This window comes from Lepidochelys kempii, chromosome 2 (assembly GCF_965140265.1).
Source record: "Lepidochelys kempii isolate rLepKem1 chromosome 2, rLepKem1.hap2, whole genome shotgun sequence".
NCBI classification, from domain to species: domain Eukaryota; kingdom Metazoa; phylum Chordata; order Testudines; family Cheloniidae; genus Lepidochelys; species Lepidochelys kempii.
This window is the reverse complement of record NC_133257.1, coordinates 229,582,199-229,599,853: the sequence shown is the minus strand read 5'-3', so window position 1 is coordinate 229,599,853 and position 17,655 is coordinate 229,582,199. Positions and strand designations below refer to the sequence as shown.

Genomic DNA, 17,655 nt, shown 5'->3' with positions numbered 1-17,655 from the left:
TTTTACATAAGTAGAAGGAACCTTGTATTTTGATTTTTGGGGTTCTGGGTATGTGCACACACATGTAAATCAAGCTTAAAATGGAAAGGAAGGCTTTCACTGCGGGTCACGCAGTGTTTTGCAGTGAGAACTGCATATACATCTCTTGCTTCTGAGGATGGGCTAGGCTGTGATTTTTGCACTTAACCTGGGATAAGGGGAGTGCAGCTGCTCCTCCCCTGGAGGCTTTGTATCACAGAGTCAGAATGCCTCCTGTGCTCCCCTGTTGCTCAGGAGGCATGGTAATTTAGTGCACCTCTTGCAAGCCAGCTTCATTGGCTAATGTATGGAGGTGGGGATGGAGTTAATGTTCCACCCACTGTTTCACACAAGAGATGGGGCCGCTGGCGGAGCATTGTCTGTTAGGGCACAGGCTTTTGGAATATGCTTCCCCCCTACATCCATAACAGGATGAATGAACTGATCTTCAGAGCATCTTCTCTTCCTTGCCCATAAGGAGTTGGGTGATAGGTAAGACTGGGTAGTGGTGGAATGGAGCTGTCGTAGGGATGTTGTCAGGAGGTTAATTAATTTTTGTTATGTTTATTTTCTTGCTGGGATATTTGATTTGCTCTTGGGGTAACTTCTGGGTCTGTTTCTTTACATGTGTGTTTTTAAATGGTTGTCAAGAGCACCCAGGAGGTTGGGCGGGTACTCTCTTGTTGCAGAGTAGTAGCATCTACATAAAGGAGGAACTGAAGCTGGACCTAATTCTGTTCTCAGTAACACCGCTGTTGATATCAATGTGCAGGAGTAAATGAAAGCAAGATCTGTGTTGGTGCACCAAAATTATTATTATTTTCAAGTAAGCAGTGTCTTGGTTCTGCAGTTTGTGGTGGGACCCGCATGGAAGCTGAAGGAGGGAATTTCACTTCTCCGGGTTATGACAGTATCAGAAATTACACAAACAACTTGAACTGTGAATGGACCATCAAGAATCCATACCACTACATTTCATCCACTTACATATCCTTTGAGGATTTCCACTTGGAACAACACCAAGACTGTCAGTTTGACTACCTAGAATTACGAGTAGGTAAGTAAGGTCAATTGGAACAGAAGAGTGAATTAAGCATATTAATACATCAGTTGATTTAGTGGCAACTGTGTCATGTTAAGTGCTCTGTATGGCAATTCTCCAAAATTTAAAAGGTGTTTGATATGGCACTCTATGATAAAATATAGGCACTCTATGATAAAATATAGTCTGAACAATGTAAAGGCAGAAATGTTTACTGGATTAATGCTCTACATCTATGTATATTTGAACATATTTTAGAACCAGAACATATGCCTTCCTTTGGAAACATGGGACCTGATTCACCACTGCCCTACTTCGGTTATGCTCATGTAACTCTACCAAAATCAATGGAGTTAAACCGGTGTAAAACTGGAGGAATACAGCTTGATATGCATTTCTTTAATATATTAACACATTGTGTATTGGGAAGTTCCTTTCTTCATGCATTCTCTGGTATCTTGCATTGTAAGGCACTGGGAAAACACCATGCTTCTTCCTTTTAATATGAAAAATAGCTCAACTAATGCTGACTGTAGTATGAAAGCACCAGATGTCTTCTGCCTTCACAGGCCATATCAGTGACCCCCAGAGAGAAGGACTGTGATTTACAAGAAACTTGATTTTGAGAGGGGGTAGATATCTGTTATCTGTTACATCTTAATTGTTTTAAATAACAGCACCTGGATGTGTAGGTGTAAACTTGTCTTCTCTTCTTAATCCTAAAAAAGAACTTCTGGTCCAAGACAAAGACTATAAAGTAGAAAGTAAAGAAAGAGAAATATTAAAGTAAATCTCTATTCTCCCACCTCTTCTCATAAGAACATAAGAATGGCCATACTGGGTCAGACCAAAGGTCCATCCAGCCCAGTATCCTGTCTACTGACAGTGGCCAATGCCAGGTGCCCCAGAATGAGTGAACCTAACAGGTAATGATCTAGTGATCTCTCTCCTGCCATCTGTCTCCACCCTCTGACAAACAGAGACTAGGGACACCATTCTCACTCTTCATGCCCTCAGGCTGTGATACCAAAGTGCTTAAGTAGAGAGAGTCTATTGCTCCTGGAAAGAAAAAGAAGCAAACATAGCCTTGTGTTATTCAATATTGCTCACTTTGGCCAGACTAATGGATTTCAGTTTACACAAGACAGGCCTCATGACAAAGACAGGCTGTTGTAATTTAGCTGCATATGCTGACAGTTAGCATTTAGTGACCAGTGAGAGTCTAATGGTGCAGAAAGTCACTACATTCTAGTGGATTTTCCTTGAACAGAGTCACAAGAACAGGCATGAATTTGGGAAAGGATCCTGTTTGGTAGCAGAGAGGTGGGAGACATTGACTCAAGAGGAGAAAGTGGGATTATTTTTCTGGAATTGTCCATAGTACATATGTTTTTATGTTTGTTTGTTTTTAAAGGTAGAAAATTAAGCATATGTTACTTAATACTCGCAGGAAAATGTGTTTACTACAAATAAGTAAAACAAATATTTCATTTCAAGCTTCCTGGGTGAAGTTTAATATTGTTTTAAATGATCAGCTACATGAGAATATTTCACTAGTCTCATTTCACATCCAATTTTTTGAATAGGCATTCTTTGCTTTTCTGTGGCTGATCCGGGACTTTATTATTCGATCTACACCTTTTTTCAGTTTGAGTCAAGTTCAAATAGATGGCTGGTGTCAAGAAAGCTATGTAGATTAATATATATATTTGAATGTATAATACTGGAAAAGACAGGTTGCACAGGTTTTCTGAGTACTTACATTAAATGTCAGTTTATTATACATCACTTTTCATCCACAGATCTCAAGGCACTTTACAAAGTTGGCTAAGTGTTATTATCCCTGTATTACATAGAGAGATTGAGTGACTTGATCCAAGTCATACCAAGTACCAATGGTAGGGCCTGGAATAGAACCCAGATGTTTCAACTCCTATTCCTGTGCCATCAGTGCTGGACCAGGCTGCCTCTCCTTTTGTAGTCCATGAGTTGTTTATGAATAAAGCCATAAATCCATAGGCCAATATTGTTAGAGAAGCAGATTTAGGAAGATAGTACTTGGACATTCTGACAAACACTCACTCTTCTCCCTCTCTCTCGTTAAGAGCATTTATCTGTATAACACTAAAAATAAAATACAACTCAAAGCAGCAAAGATGGAATAAAAGTTTGTAGAAACATATGCAGATGATTAAATGTTACAACAAATATGTTTACCAATGTCATTCTTTGTTCTATGGAGAAGTCTTCAGCTAACAGAGCAAATGTTGCATAATTTTACACAGTGTTTTGAAGAGGAGTGCTGCAGATAAATTTGGTGGTACCTTGAGTTGATCTAGGAGTGACTATTTATAAATGAGGGACACTCATACGTTTCTGAAACTAGACAGATCTTATCATCTAAACTGAAAATTCCCATTGAATTTAACAGGCATTCCATGAATAGAAGAATCAAGGGACATAACTGTAAATAGGTTAGCTAGTCCATCCTTTGCCATCCTTCTAGCCGTATGACTTTGCAGTGCTATGGACAAGTCTGTGAGTGAGCACTCTCAGGTTCCATTGGTCAGACTAGACATAAGCATCAAAAGGGTAGAGGAAAAAACTAAAATGACTAACAGAGCAAGCCATAGAATCTGCTCTTTCAGTTCAATTCACTTCAAAAGGATAAATACTACAGCATCTATAATTGTTCCCTGGCTTGAGTAGTCCAAATGCCACTCTAAAGTGCTGCAAAAAGTTATACATATAGAATAATTAATCCTCTTTCAATGTGTACTATATCCTTTTGTGTGTGTTAAAATACAAAAAAAAAAAACCCTTTATGCTGTTTCTCCCCCCTTCTCTCCTATTTGTTTCACACAAATTAATTTAATGTACTACAGATATTTTAGGATTGATTGAGTTAGCTGTAAAATTGGCAAATTGGCATGTGTTTTTACTCAGGGGATGCTGATGGAGAGCTGATATCCAGACTCTGCGGCCAGGCACCACCTTCAGTGCCACTAGTCATAGCAGCTCCTCAGATCTGGGTGCACTTTAGAAGTGATGAGCATGTGGAAGATAGAGGATTCTATGCCAGTTACAGATTTGAAGGTAAGTTCTATGACAAACTATTTTCCCTGACTGTGGCAAGTCCAGTAAATGCTGCTAGTCATGCTGATCACATTGGAATGAGGCCTGCCCTCAAACAGGCCCACAGCAGAGTGCTCGTTGAGTTTCTATTCAAGCTGAACACACATTATCGGCTGAGCTTTCACACACACTGTCCTCTGCCTTATCTCTGTTCCTTGAACTGCATTTGAGTGTTTTGAAGTGCTAGTGAGGGGCAGGACAATGCTCAGAACACATGGAGACTCTTGCAAATAGAGATTTAACTGATAACGCCACAAAGTTGGAGATTCATCAAACAACATGACATGGTGGGGGTTCCTCCCCACTCTGAACTCTGGGGTATAGATGTGGGGACCCGCATGAAAGACCCCCAAGCTTATTTCTACCAGCTTAGGTTAAAAACTTACCCAAGGCACAAATCCTTTCCTTGTCCTTGAACGGTATTGCTGCCACCACCAAGTTTGACAAAGATTCAGGAAAAGGACCACTTGGAGTTCCTATTTCCCCAAAATATCCCCCCAAGCCCCTTCACCCCCTTTCCTGGGGAGGTTTGAGAATAATATACCAACCAATAGGTTAACCAAGTGAGCACAGACCAGACCCTTGGGGTTTTAGGTCACTAAAAACCAATCAGGTTCTTAAAAGAAGAACTTTATTATAAAGAAAAAAGTAAAAGAAGCACCTCTGTAAAATCAGGATGGAAGGTAATTTTACAGGGTAATAAGATTTAAAACACAGAGGATTCCCCTCTAGGCTCAACTTCAAAGTTACAAAAAAAACAGGAATAAACCTCCCTCTAGCATAGGGAAAATTCACAAGCTAAAACAAAAGGTAATCTAGTGCATTTCCTTGCTATTACTTACAATTTTTGTAATCTTAGATGCTTATTTCAGGTAGGGTTTTAGGAGATGGGTTTTTTCCCTGCCCTGGTCCCTCTCTGTGTGAGAGAGAACAACAAAGAGAGCACAAACAAAAACCTCCCCCCTCCCCCAGATTTGAAAGGATCTTCTTCCCTTATTGGTTCTTTTGGTCAGATGCCAACCAGGTTATTTGAGCTTCTTAACCCCTTAGATGTAAAGGAGGGATTTTATACTACCCTTGACTCTGGATATTTATCTGGACCCACACTACATTAACTGGTTTTAAGTATCAATTTCCAAAGCTTTTATAGGGCTTTATTAAGTATTGAAATAAATGTGAAGTTTCAAGTTCACTGAAGCTTCTTATGTACTACACTCCCAAAATGTTTCTAAAGCTTGAATTTTCTAAACCAGGTTGATTATCATCACCCATCTGAATTCAATTTAAATAGTTTTTCAGCTTGAAATATTACCAATATTGCAGTTGTTTGTTCAGAGCATGCCGTTTCTCAAATATCCTAAAACTGTATTTTTTATTGCAGCTTGTGGTGGTATACAGACTGCTGAAAGTGGGGTTATCTCAAGTCCTAACTACCCACATCCTTACAACAATTTAAATCATTGTTCTTGGTTGTTGGAAGCCCCGCAAGGTCAAACTATTACTGTGAGTAACACCAAACGCATGCTATAGAAAAGAGTGAATGCACTTAATGTACTTCATGAGTCTGTAGGAAAAGAGATTTTTAAATGGTTTAAAAGTCTGAAAAATGGGAAATATTAAAGAATGAAAATGTCACCATCAACAATATCTAAGGAATATATGCAATAGAGAGAAAACAACCTGCTTCTGTAGATCATAGTCTATTTTTTAAAAAGTTGAGGAAGTTAATCTAATGGTTCTTGTCCTCAGATAGACATCATACATCACTCACTCTTTCTCCCATAATATAAATTATCTGCTGTGTACACATAAGCAACTAGAGTAGGTGCTTTAACCAGATGTATAGTGATAAGCCTCTGCCTTCAGAAGGACAAGTCTGAGGCTGAAAGTCTGTGCTCCACCTCCAGGAGGCACAGAACAGAAGGTGCAACCCTGTAGAAGAGTGGGACTTTAAGTCACTTTTGTGTCCCTAAGATTGTGGCCAGCTCTGGCCACAACAGCCAGGTTCTGCCCTAATTTCCAGCAGCTTCCCTCCCAAGAACTACCAATGGGCTGCTTTGGAACAGCCAAGAATCCCTGTAGCACTCTACATTATGACCCTCACCCTCATGCCCAGGCACAAAGGCTTGTGAGAGGACCAGCTTAGGGTCCCTTAGACTGCAACCCTATGCTGTGCTTGCACTGTAGAATTCTCCTGACCCCTGGGATAAGAGGTCCAGCCAGTGACATGTAGGGTTCAGTCAGGGGGCAGAGTCCCTCCCTGAGCCTTAAAGTGCTGCTCTGAAAACAGCATTGTGAACCAACATTCTGCACTTTATTGTCATTCAGTGACTCCCAGATCCAGCTTTCATAGTTTATGTGTAAAAAGACATGTCTTCTAACTGCATGCTCAGCAGACTCACCCTGTACTCTATCTATCTAAGCTGCACTCTATCTGTCACTGTACAGGTATTTACAGTCTTTTAGGAGATATGAGGGCATCTGAGGTCAACAAATCTGTATTTAATCAATGCATTTATTTAAATTAGTACTATTCCTAATCAGCTGAAAATCAGGCTTTATTATAAGTGGAGCTGGTAGTGACACTTGTCATGAAGGTTTCCCAGCACTATCCAGTATAAACCACCATTTTCAATTCTTATATTTTCCAAATACTAACTGTTTGGACTGAAATTTTCCATGCTTGCTCTTTGCCTCAAGCTGAATTTTTGGGGAAATTAACTAGAGGGATAATTACATAGCTTTTTGCTAAACTCTTCCATACAGATCCCCGGCAATAATACCACATTGGAAGAGGGCCAGGTACTCATCAGTGCAGATCAATAATGAAGAACAGCTCTAATAAATCTGCGAGCCTGTGTGATCAGCTGTTTGAAATCTCTGAGCTGAAAATCCCACTTATGTGCATATCACCCCAGACACCCCACAGTGGGATCAGCAGCTCACAGCCCACATTCTTCCTGTCTGACACATCCAGTTTCATAGGTGTTTGTTCTCATTTGATAGTCTTGCAGCAGCTTCTCTCAGGTTTAAAAGAAAAGAGTCATTTTCACTAATTGTTTATTATTGTGACCAAAAAGAAAAAGGTGGAGAGCATGGACTTTTTTCCTATTTTTTTAAATAACTGGTTAATATTTTATCCCAGCTGAATCTAAACTAAGATTTCATCGTCTCAGGCCCTGATTCAGGAAAGCAATTCAGCATGTGCTTAAGTTCATCCCTTTTCAGGAAAACACTTAAGCATGTTTTAAGCACATTCTTAAGTCCCATTGACTTCAATTCTAGATCTGTCCTTTTTCTCCTATCTCTTAATTACGATCATTATGATTAAGATATAGAAACTCCAGCTTAATACCAACAACAAAATACTACAGTCAAGTTGTCAAACAGTTTAGCATGTTATCACTCTGTCAAATCATTGTGCTGGAACTGTTAGAGAACCTGGATAGATCTGTTCTGGTGCATCTTGCAACTACAGCTGGTTTCAGGTTCTGAGTGTTTATTTTCTGTTCATTCCCTCTGAAGCATCTGGCACTAGCCACTGTCAGAAGACAGGATACTGGGCTAGATGGACTATTGGTCTGTCCCAGTATGGCCATTCTTATGTCATTCTTGTTTGTCTATAGCTTACTTTTACAGCCTTTGATGTTGAAATGCACTCAAACTGTCGCTGGGACTCCGTCACTATTCTGAATGGTGGCTCTCCTGGTTCTCCTATAATCGGACAGTATTGTGGAACTACATCTCCTGGGACCATTCAGTCAGGTTCCAACAAGCTAGTGGTGATCTTTAACTCAGACCATTCAGTGCAAGGAGGTGGATTTTATGCAACATGGACCGCAGAATCTTTAGGTAAGAGGAAAATAATCACTGTCTCATTTGTATACACATAATAATACTTAGCACTTGCATAGCACTCTTCATCCATAGATACAAAGCATTTACTTCTCAACCTCTTTAAATAAAATTGTGCTGAAGAACACAGAAAATAGTATATAAAATGTTGCCACCTACCTGAGATGAGTCTGCACTGAAATGGCTAAGTGTTAAAACATTAACTCTGACCTTACAAACTGATATCAAATTTGGATTCATATCCTACTTTTTGATTGCTGACATCCTGTATGAAAGGGGATCGTGTTCATTTTACTCACTGTAGTAGTGTCTGATGTCAGAGATTGCAAGATGGTTCCTTTCTGTGACAATATTCATTTCACAATCTTTTGGTTTAAATATTAAACAATAAAGTTACAGTCATGGAACCAGAATAAAATCAGGATCAAACGAGAGATATGAGGTAAAGTTTTCAAAAGCTCCTAACTGACATACGAGCCTAAACCCCACTGACTTTCAATGAAAATAAGGGCTTGTCTCCACGAACATTAAAGTCGCGGCAAGTTTGGGTATGAATTTACCCTGCACTAGGCTGCCACTAGCGCTGTCTGTGAAGACACTGTTGATGCACACTAACAGTTTGTTAGTGCACTTCAGTCTACTCAAGGAGACAAAAGTAGAATGTTATAAAGTTTTAGATTGCTCTGTCTCTTCTCTTTACAACAGAGTTTCTGAAATTATTTTGAACCTATAGCTTTAATAAATTATCGGAAGCAAAAAATATGTTTCAAATTATGTGAACACATATAAGAATGTGAGCTTCCCTAGAACCACGACTATTCTTCTTTATAAACATGCTGGGCAAAATTCTGTGCTGATTTAACTCCTCCTGCAATCCCACTAAAGTCAGAGGGATGGGGTGAGGTGGAAGGGATGGGAAATCAGAATTTTGCCGCAAGTGAACAGATGCAGTTGAGTAGGATTCACATGTACAGCTGTGCTGTTTAAGTTTTGTAAAGGAAAAGGCTTTGAGGGATCTGGTAATGGGATGAGGTTTCACCTCTAGGACTGGTTTGAATGGCTGTGAAAGGATGATGGACTGGAGGAGGCTTGCAGAGGTCTTGTTACGGTACCAATTAGATCTTCTCACTTCTGTGTTCCATGTGTGAACAGTGGTCAGTTTTACTTCCTGGCTACTTACAGCTGGAACAGAGGTGAGTTAGATGAATAGGAAAGCAAAGGACATGAGGGGAGGAGAAAGGAACAATGCAGTGAAAGAAGAGCTCTCTCCTGAGTATATCCACCCCCACCAGCAGGTAGTACTTCTTCTTTGGTAGCAGGAATAGCAGTGGGGGTAAATAATGATGGGTCTTTCCTTTCTTGCTTCTGCAGCCATAGGCACAAGAAGCACCTATGGGAGCAGCCACTCACAATCTTCAGGCCCAGCTGAATGCTGTGAGACCATCAACACCTGAAACATTTTGACCAGCTCTCTTATCTATTTCTATTTTTCTAGGATGTGGTGGAATCATTCATTCAGATAATGGTACAATCAAATCTCCCCATTGGCCTCAAAATTTCCCTATGAACATCAGATGCACGTGGACAATCATTACTCACAAGAGCAAACACTTGGAGATGAGCTTTGATAACAACTTCCAGATCCCCGATAGTAACGGAGTGTGCCAGAGCAGTTATGTGAAGGTAAGAGAGCACTGGTAGGAGATCTGTGGTTTGACAGTTTTCAGTGTTTAGTATTAATTACTAAGAACTACATTCATACAATGGTATGATTGACATTTTAAATGCACAAAACCCTGGCAATTCAAAGTTATGGTTCCCACAACAACATACTAGTAGAGACTCACAACTGATACTTTATTTATAAATATAACTCTGTGTAAGATGTCAAGGTTGTCTTAATTCTCACTTATATTTCTTTCAATGGCAGCTTAGAGCAACTTGTTTTGAAGGCATTAGAGCAGAGTGGGACATACTTTGAATTCTTTGTTGTTTAATTTTTTCTCAGGCATTTGGCAGATGTTCCATGTTTTTGTACTCATTCTCTCCAGAGCCACAATACTCCCACTTGTAATAAAGGGCAAGCATAATTTGACATCATGTAGGATGACTTGAGCAGCTCTACAGCCAATGGCTGAGAAGACCTAAAAGACATTATTTTTTTAAAGCCAAAAGTGCAATTTGGTGTTCTGCCCCACTGAACCACAGCAGTAAATATGCCACACATAAAGTTTTGTTTCATAAACAGCAAGTATTATTGCTGCCCAGTGGAGGGGTCTGTTGATTAAAAATGGCCAACCTGACCTGGATGACTATTCTGAGTATTGTTGTATGAAAAGCTTTCATGGCATGGGCAAAACTATTTGAATGGCCAAATTAGCCCCTGAGACCAAGTGAACAAAGATTTCGGGTGCCCAGCCCATCAAGGGACCTGGTTATCAAAAAGTGCTGAGGACCCATCCTCTGACAATCAATGTATCCCAAATTGGGCACCCAAAAACCAAGGCACTCCAAATTATAATCACTTTTCAAAACCTTGGCCTGGATGTGCGCTGTTTATACTAATCATAAAAAGAAAAGGAGTACTTGTGGCACCTTAGAGACTAACCAATTTATTTGAGCATAAGCTTTCGTATTTGAGCATAGCTCACGAAAGCTTATGCTCAAATAAATTGGTTAGTCCCTAAGGTGCCACAAGTACTCCTTTTCTTTTTGCAAATACAGACTAACACGGCTGTTACACTGAAACCTATACTAACCATGTAGGCATGGACGATTCATGCCTCCCCATACCAGGGGAGTTGGGGGAGGGGACACAATCTAAAGAGGAGGACACATGACTGCTCCACATCTCCTCTGCCCAGCGACCCCCGCACCGTGCATCCAGCCCGGGGCCGCCATGCTCTCCCTGTCCCATGTTACCTGCTGGGGGAAGGGGAACTCTGTCCTTCTCCCACTGTACCTCCCCCCAGCATGTTTGGCCACTCTCCCTGGCAGCTGGGCCCGGGCAGGGAACCAAAGGGATCTGCTTCTCACACAGCTGAAGCTGCCTGCTCTGGGTAGCTGCTCTGTGCAGCACAACAACTGCCAGCGAGAGCCAGGCTGGGAAGGTGGTGGGCTTCCCCCCTGCCTGGGCCCAACTGTCGGGGACAGGGGCCAAGCAACCCAGAAACATGCCATGGGGAAGAAGGGACTCCAGCTTGCTCGGCCCTTGTCCCTGGTGGCCTGGGTGGGTGACGTCCTGCCATCGCCTTCCCAGCCAGGCTCTCTCTCAGGCAACCACCGCACTGCACAGAGCAGCAACCCTAAGTGGCCGGTGTGAGAAGTGGCTGGTCCTGCCCCTTCCGCTCCCTGCCCGGGAAAAGGGCCAAGCGTGCAAGGGGCAGGCACAGTGGGAGAAGGGCAGAGCCTCTCTCACTCCCCTTGGCAGGCCAGTCTGGGGGGACACTTGACCCCACCTGCTCCCCTACATGTTGCCTATGCATTCAAGGGCTCAATGTTGCAAACACCTAGGCACGTGAATACCATTATTCACATGCCTAAGTGTTTGTGTGGGATGTCTGTTTACATAGCCATCAGAGTTGTGTGTGGCTGATCTCTTCTTGTTCTGTCTTGACTTCTAACATATGAAAGTCTTAATCAAATATTCTTTATTTTCCTTATTTTTTTACTAGACGAGTGGTAAGGAAAAATCCTGTAATCACATGGATTGGAAAAAAATCAGGCATGTTATTGAATCAGAAACCTTAAGGGATTTCAACACATTACATTTGAAATAAGAAGTTAATATTTTCTCGTGTAAGCAAACAACATTTGGTTACTATCCTTGGGAAGGTACTGAAGTAAATAGAGTGAAATTCAGTAACCACAAATGCAAAGTACTCCACTTAGCAAGGAACAATCAATTGCACATATACAAAATGGGAAATGACTGCCTAGGAAGGAAACTGTGGAAAGGATATAGGGGTTATAGCGGATCACAAGCTTAATATAAGTGAATAGTGTAACACTGTTGCAAAAAAAGCAAGCATCATTCGGGGATGTATCAGAGGTGAAAGTAAGCCGGTACGCCCCGGTATGATGTACCAGCAAGAGCCAGTGCGCCATACCGGGGTCGATCGGCTTCCCCAGGCGCAATTTAAATGGCCTGAGGCTCCCAGCAGTGGCTGGAACCCCGGCCCTTTAAATTGCTGCCAGAGCCCTGCTGCTGGAGCCTTGGGGTAGCGGTGGTGGGGCTGGGGCAGCAATTTAAAGGGCCCGGGGCGGTAGCGGCGGCCGAGTCCTGGGCCTTTTAAATCGTCCCCAGAGCCCCGCCGCCACTTCCCCAGGGCTCTGGCAGGCTCCAGGGACAATTTAAAGGGCCCGGAGCGGTAGCGGCGGCCGGAGCCCCGTCCCCGGAGCCCCGTCCCCGGAGCTCTGCTGCCGGAGCCCTGGGGAAGCGGCGGTGGGGCTCCAGGGACGATTTAAAGGGCCCAGGGCTCCAGACGCTGCTACTGCCCAGGGCCCTTTAAACCGCTGCCAGAGCCTCCGGCTGTCGCTGTTACCCCAGGGAGGGGTAAGGAGGCACTTGCTGGTACAGGGTGGGCTGAGGCTGGCTCTGACCTCCTCCCAACCCCGCCCCTTCCGTGGGCCAGAGCTGGCCCCAGCCCAGCCCCGTACCAGTAAGTCCCTAGACTTACTTTCACCCCTGGGATGTATTAGCAGGAATGTACAGCAAGACATGAGAAGTAATTCTTCCACTCAACTCTGCTCTGATTAGGCCTCAACTAGAGTACTGTGTCCAGTTCTGGGTGCCACATTTCAGGAAAGATGTAAACAAGTTGGAGAAAGTCCAGAGAATAGCAACAAAAAATGACTAATGGTCTAGAAAACATGACCTTTGAGGAAAGATTGAAAAAAATGGATTTGTTTAGTCTGGAGAAGAGAAGACTAAGGGGGAACATGATAACAATTTTCAAGTACACAAAAGGTTGTTATGTGGAGGAGTGTGAAAAATTGTTCTCCTTAACCTCTGAGGATAGTACAAGGAGCAATGGGCTTAAATTGCAGTAAGGGAGGTTTAGGTTGGACATTAGGAAAAAATTCCTTACAGTCAGGGTAGTTAAGCACTGGAACAAATTGCCTAGGGAGCTTGTGGAATTTCTAACAAATTTTTTTGGGCATAAGCTTTCGTGGCTAAAACCCACTTCATCGGACGCATGCAGTGGAAAATATAGTAGGAAGATATATACACACAGAGAGCATGAAGAAATGGGTGTTGCCATACCAACTGTAATGAGACCAATCAATTAAGGTGGGCTACTATCAGCAGGAGAAAAAACACTTTTGTAGTGATAATCAGGATGGCCCATTTTAGTTGACAGGAAGGTGTGAGTAATGTAGGGGGGAAAAATAGCATGGGGAAATGGTTTATTTTGCTGATACAGACTAACATGGCTACGACCCTGAAACCTGTGGAATCTCTGTCACTGGAGGTTTTTAAGAGCAGGTTAGACAAACACCTGTCAGGAATGGTCTAGTTTTTACTTAGTGCTGCCTTGAGTCCAGGGGACTGGATTAAATGACCTACTGAAGTCCCTTCCAGTTCTACACTTCTACGGTTCAGCAAAGAACTAAAGCACTTGCTTAACTTCAAGCTTTAAGCATGTGTCTGGTTTTACAAATATGCTTAAATCACATTCACTTATATGGGATTTAAGCATGTGCTTAAAGTTAGGTAATTGCTTAAGTGCTTACCTGATTAGGGTTGGATTTACCTGCTTAAAATTAAGCATGCATGTGATTTTCCTGAATTGAGGCCCTAACTAGCCTTATAATTACTACTCATATGCTTGTTTGCAGTGTTCTTATAGCCATGTTGGGCTCAGGATATTGGAGAGACAAGGTGGATTAGGTAATATCTTTTATTGAACCAACTTCTGTTGGTGAGAGATAAGCTTTCGAGTTTACACAGAGCTCTTCTTCAGGTGTGGGAAAGGTACTCCCACAGGTTAACACAAGGTGGAACAGATTGTTAAGTGTAAGGAGGTAACACACTTGGCAAAGAGATCAATCAGAGTGAATTGGGCAGTTAACACCTCTGCAGTCTTAGGACAAAGGAAGGTTAGTGGGTTATAGATTGTTATAGTGAGCCATAAATCTGGGGTCTTTATTGAGTTCATGATTTTTAGTGTCTAGCAAAGTTATGAATTTAAGCTCCCAGTGTCATCCTTTGAAAGTATTGTGCAGTTTCCTCTGAGGACAAAGACTAAGAAGTCAGATATAGAGTGATTGTTTTGTGAACAGTGTTATACCACAGGTGATATGGTGTCTTTGTCTTATCATTTTTCTGTGTGAGTTCATTTGAGTGTAGTGATTGTCACACTTCACCCACATAATTGTTGTTGAGGCATTTAGTGTACAGGCTGATACACACCACATGTTATGATAGGCATGTGTAGGACCCATGTATCTTGAAAGCTGTGTTGATGAAGGGTATTGATCATCGTAGCAGTGGAGATATGTCTGCAGATTCTGTATCTCTTGTTCTGGCAGGGCCTGGTGCCACTTTGAGTTGGTGTGTCTTGGTCTGTGGGAAGCTTGATTCTGATGATGAACTTGGTGAGGTTGGGGGTTCTGTGAAGGCTAGAAGAGGGGGTATGAGAAGCATTTCTTTCAGGATGTGGTCCCCATCAAGTATGACTTATAATTGTTTACTGGTATGCTTAGTATTTCATAGAAGATACTATACTAATCCTTAATATTTCTTTTTCTTATATCATGGATGCCATGTATTACATTACTTTAACTTCCTGTATAACTTGAACATGTCATTAAACAAATGAATACAATGTAATAGGAGAACAAATTTATTTTTGGTTTGGAGGATCAGAATATTAATTATCTGAAGCTGCTGAATTGGAGCCTATATATTACTCGAGCATCTTCACCTAAATACTTGTCTACACTTATTGGCAGAAAGAGTACATTCAGTCATTTGTTGTAAACACGGGTGTTAAGAGTGTATACATTTATACTTCAATTGGCAAAGATAAAATAAAAGTAAGAATTATTGCGTGTGAAATGTTTTGTATCCAGGGTCTCCGCTAAATTGGCTCACATCCTAAATTCCCTCTAAGCTGCATGGCCACAAAGCAGGCTATCAAGGGCTGTGCAGGTGGGAAGAGGAGCCCCTCCCCGGACCTAGCCCAGCCACACCAGAGCTGCCATGGATACGGATAGGTACCTCTCACCTGGCCCTGAGCTGCAATGGGGGGGAAGTCCTCTCTCCCCTCGGACGCCTGCACCCCAAGCCCCTCATCCCCGGCCCCACCCCCAAGCCCGCACCCCCAGCCAGAGCGTTCAGCCCCCTGCACCTCAACCCTCTCCCTCAGCCCCGAGCCCCCTACTGAACCCCAAACCCCTCATCCCCATCCCAGAGCCTTCACTCCCAGCCAGAGCCCTCACCCCCACACCCCAACCCTCTGCCCCAGCCCTGAGCCCCCTCCCACACTCCAAACCCCTCAGCCCCACCCCAGCCACACATCACCTCCATATTGGCGCACGCAACAAAATTTATTCCACACATGGATGCAAAAAATTAGAGGGAACACTGCATCACATCCTACTGCTTTTTAGGTAATGTGGAAGATACTTGTATATTTGTAACTTCCTTGAGGGACAGGTAAAATGTAATTCACAGTAATACATTCACACTAACTGCATGGAGTTTGAAAATACTAACTCATCCCCATCCTGGATGTGTTAGGTACTGAGAGGAAATAATGATGAAGAAGAAGCAGTAGCTTTGCTGGCCACAGGATGTGGAAGTACAGCTCCTGGGTCTGTTGTTGCTCCCAGCAATGTGATAACTACAGTGTTCCAATCTCAGGATACCCCTGGGTGTGGCTTCTCTGCATCTTTCATAAGCAGTAAGTGACATTTAAAGCCAGGACGCCACTATAAGTGAGTCCACTTTGGATTAGCTGTAAACATTGTTACCTACACTATTTCAAGGCCTTAGCTTAGCAAAGATCTGAAACATGGGGGAGGGATAGTTCAGTGGTTTGAGCATTGGCCTGCTAAACCCAGACTTGTGAGCTCAATCCTTGAGGGGGCCATTTGGGATCTGGGGCAAAAATTGGGGATTGGTCCTGCTTTGAGCAGGGAGTTGGACTAATGACCTCCTGAGGTCCCTTCCAACCCTGATATTCTATGATTCTAACATGCGCCTAAGCAAGTCACGAGTCAGTGGAGTCATATGCTTGAAGTTAGGCAGATGCTTAAGAAAATTGCTGAATGAGGGGGTCAACATAGCTTTAAACAAGCTATTTGGAAGATAGCATTCTAGAATCCTTGGGGAAGGAACCCCTTTGTATTTCTTTTCTTCACAAGATTTTTTTAACTCCTTTGTCTAAATATAGAACAGCTTGTGTTGCTACCCTTAGTAATTTATTCCATGCTCTGCATATGAACTACTCTCAGGAGGGAACTTCTTTCAGTTCCTTCCTTGGTTTTACTGTTGCTTTTCCCACTGGCTTAAATGGCATTATTGATCCATCCTCTCCTTTTCCTTTAGAAAAGCAGAGTCTTCAGTAGGGTAAAACCAACTGGAAGTGCAGGAGGGATTGTCTTGATAAAAACAGATTAATTTTTCTGGTGTGCTGCCAAAGCAACCCCTCTATGAACAAGTTTCCCTCCACTTGAGTCAGATTAAATTCAGCAGGAAAATGTGTGTTAAAGCGATTATAACAACACTGAGCCAAAATGTAAAAGAATCCACAATCGTAATAGATTTTTGTGCTTATAACATCAGAACTGATCTGCATCAGGTACATTTTATGGTGTCAGTTATTGCCATACAGTTGACTTAGGGCCAGATCCTGCTCCCATTAGAGTCAGTGGCAAAACTCTGAGTGAAGGCAACGGCCCACCTTTTCCCATCTTGTAAACGAGTGTTCATAATGTTCATTTGCATCGACCATAGGCTGCAAACAGCCCTTTAATTTTAAGTCTTAATTTTCACATGCCTGCAGCCAGAAGAGATGCATCAGGTTAGGAAGGCTTTTGGAGTTGGAAGAAGTTGGTACCCACTCCATTAGTACAGGACTGGGACCCAGGGGACCTGGGTTCTATTGCTGGCTCTGCCTGTAGCCTGCTGGATGACTTTGGGCAACCACTTTGTTGCTACGTGCCTCAGTTTCCCCATCTATAAAATAGAGCTAATGATACTGACCTTGGTAAAGCTTTGGAATCGACTGATGAAAACCATTATATAAGAGTTAGGGTGCTCCCAGACACTCAGAATGGTACATCATGCTCCACTCTCCATGCCTCATCAGCTTTGCTGCTCAGTGCAGGTTGAGGGGGACATGGGTGGGCAATGATCCTGTCTCACTCCTGTCCCGCTTCAGGTATCTTGTAATCCCAGGGGCACTAGGCAGGAATAGTTCCTGTGCTTCCCATTGGGACTGCAGTATTATTACTCCTGTCCAGGGGCTACTGTAGCACCTGGCCATCTCACCGGCACCCAAAAGGGGTGGGAGGAGAGAAAAATCCTTACACCTGCTCCTCGCCCAACTCATACTAGGGCAAGGCCCAGTCTTAGAAAATAGAAACTAAACATT

General features: G+C 42.6%; 1 protein-coding gene across 4 annotated transcripts in view; it reads left to right on the top strand.

Annotated features, from left to right (window-relative positions):
• CUBN (cubilin) overlaps positions 1-17,655 on the top strand; it is a 226,932-nt gene that overhangs the window by 164,493 nt on the left and 44,784 nt on the right. For all 4 annotated transcript variants that reach the window (XR_012157573.1, XR_012157574.1, XM_073334127.1 and 1 more), the window contains 6 exons: positions 869-1,075; positions 4,007-4,156; positions 5,577-5,698; positions 7,822-8,047; positions 9,546-9,733; positions 15,798-15,960. Coding sequence is in view for 2 of the 4 variants with exons in the window: in XM_073334127.1 (XP_073190228.1) it covers positions 869-1,075; positions 4,007-4,156; positions 5,577-5,698; positions 7,822-8,047; positions 9,546-9,733; positions 15,798-15,960 (1,056 nt within the window). In the remaining 2 variants the exon portion in view is untranslated. The remainder of the gene's footprint in view (positions 1-868; positions 1,076-4,006; positions 4,157-5,576; positions 5,699-7,821; positions 8,048-9,545; positions 9,734-15,797; positions 15,961-17,655) is intronic.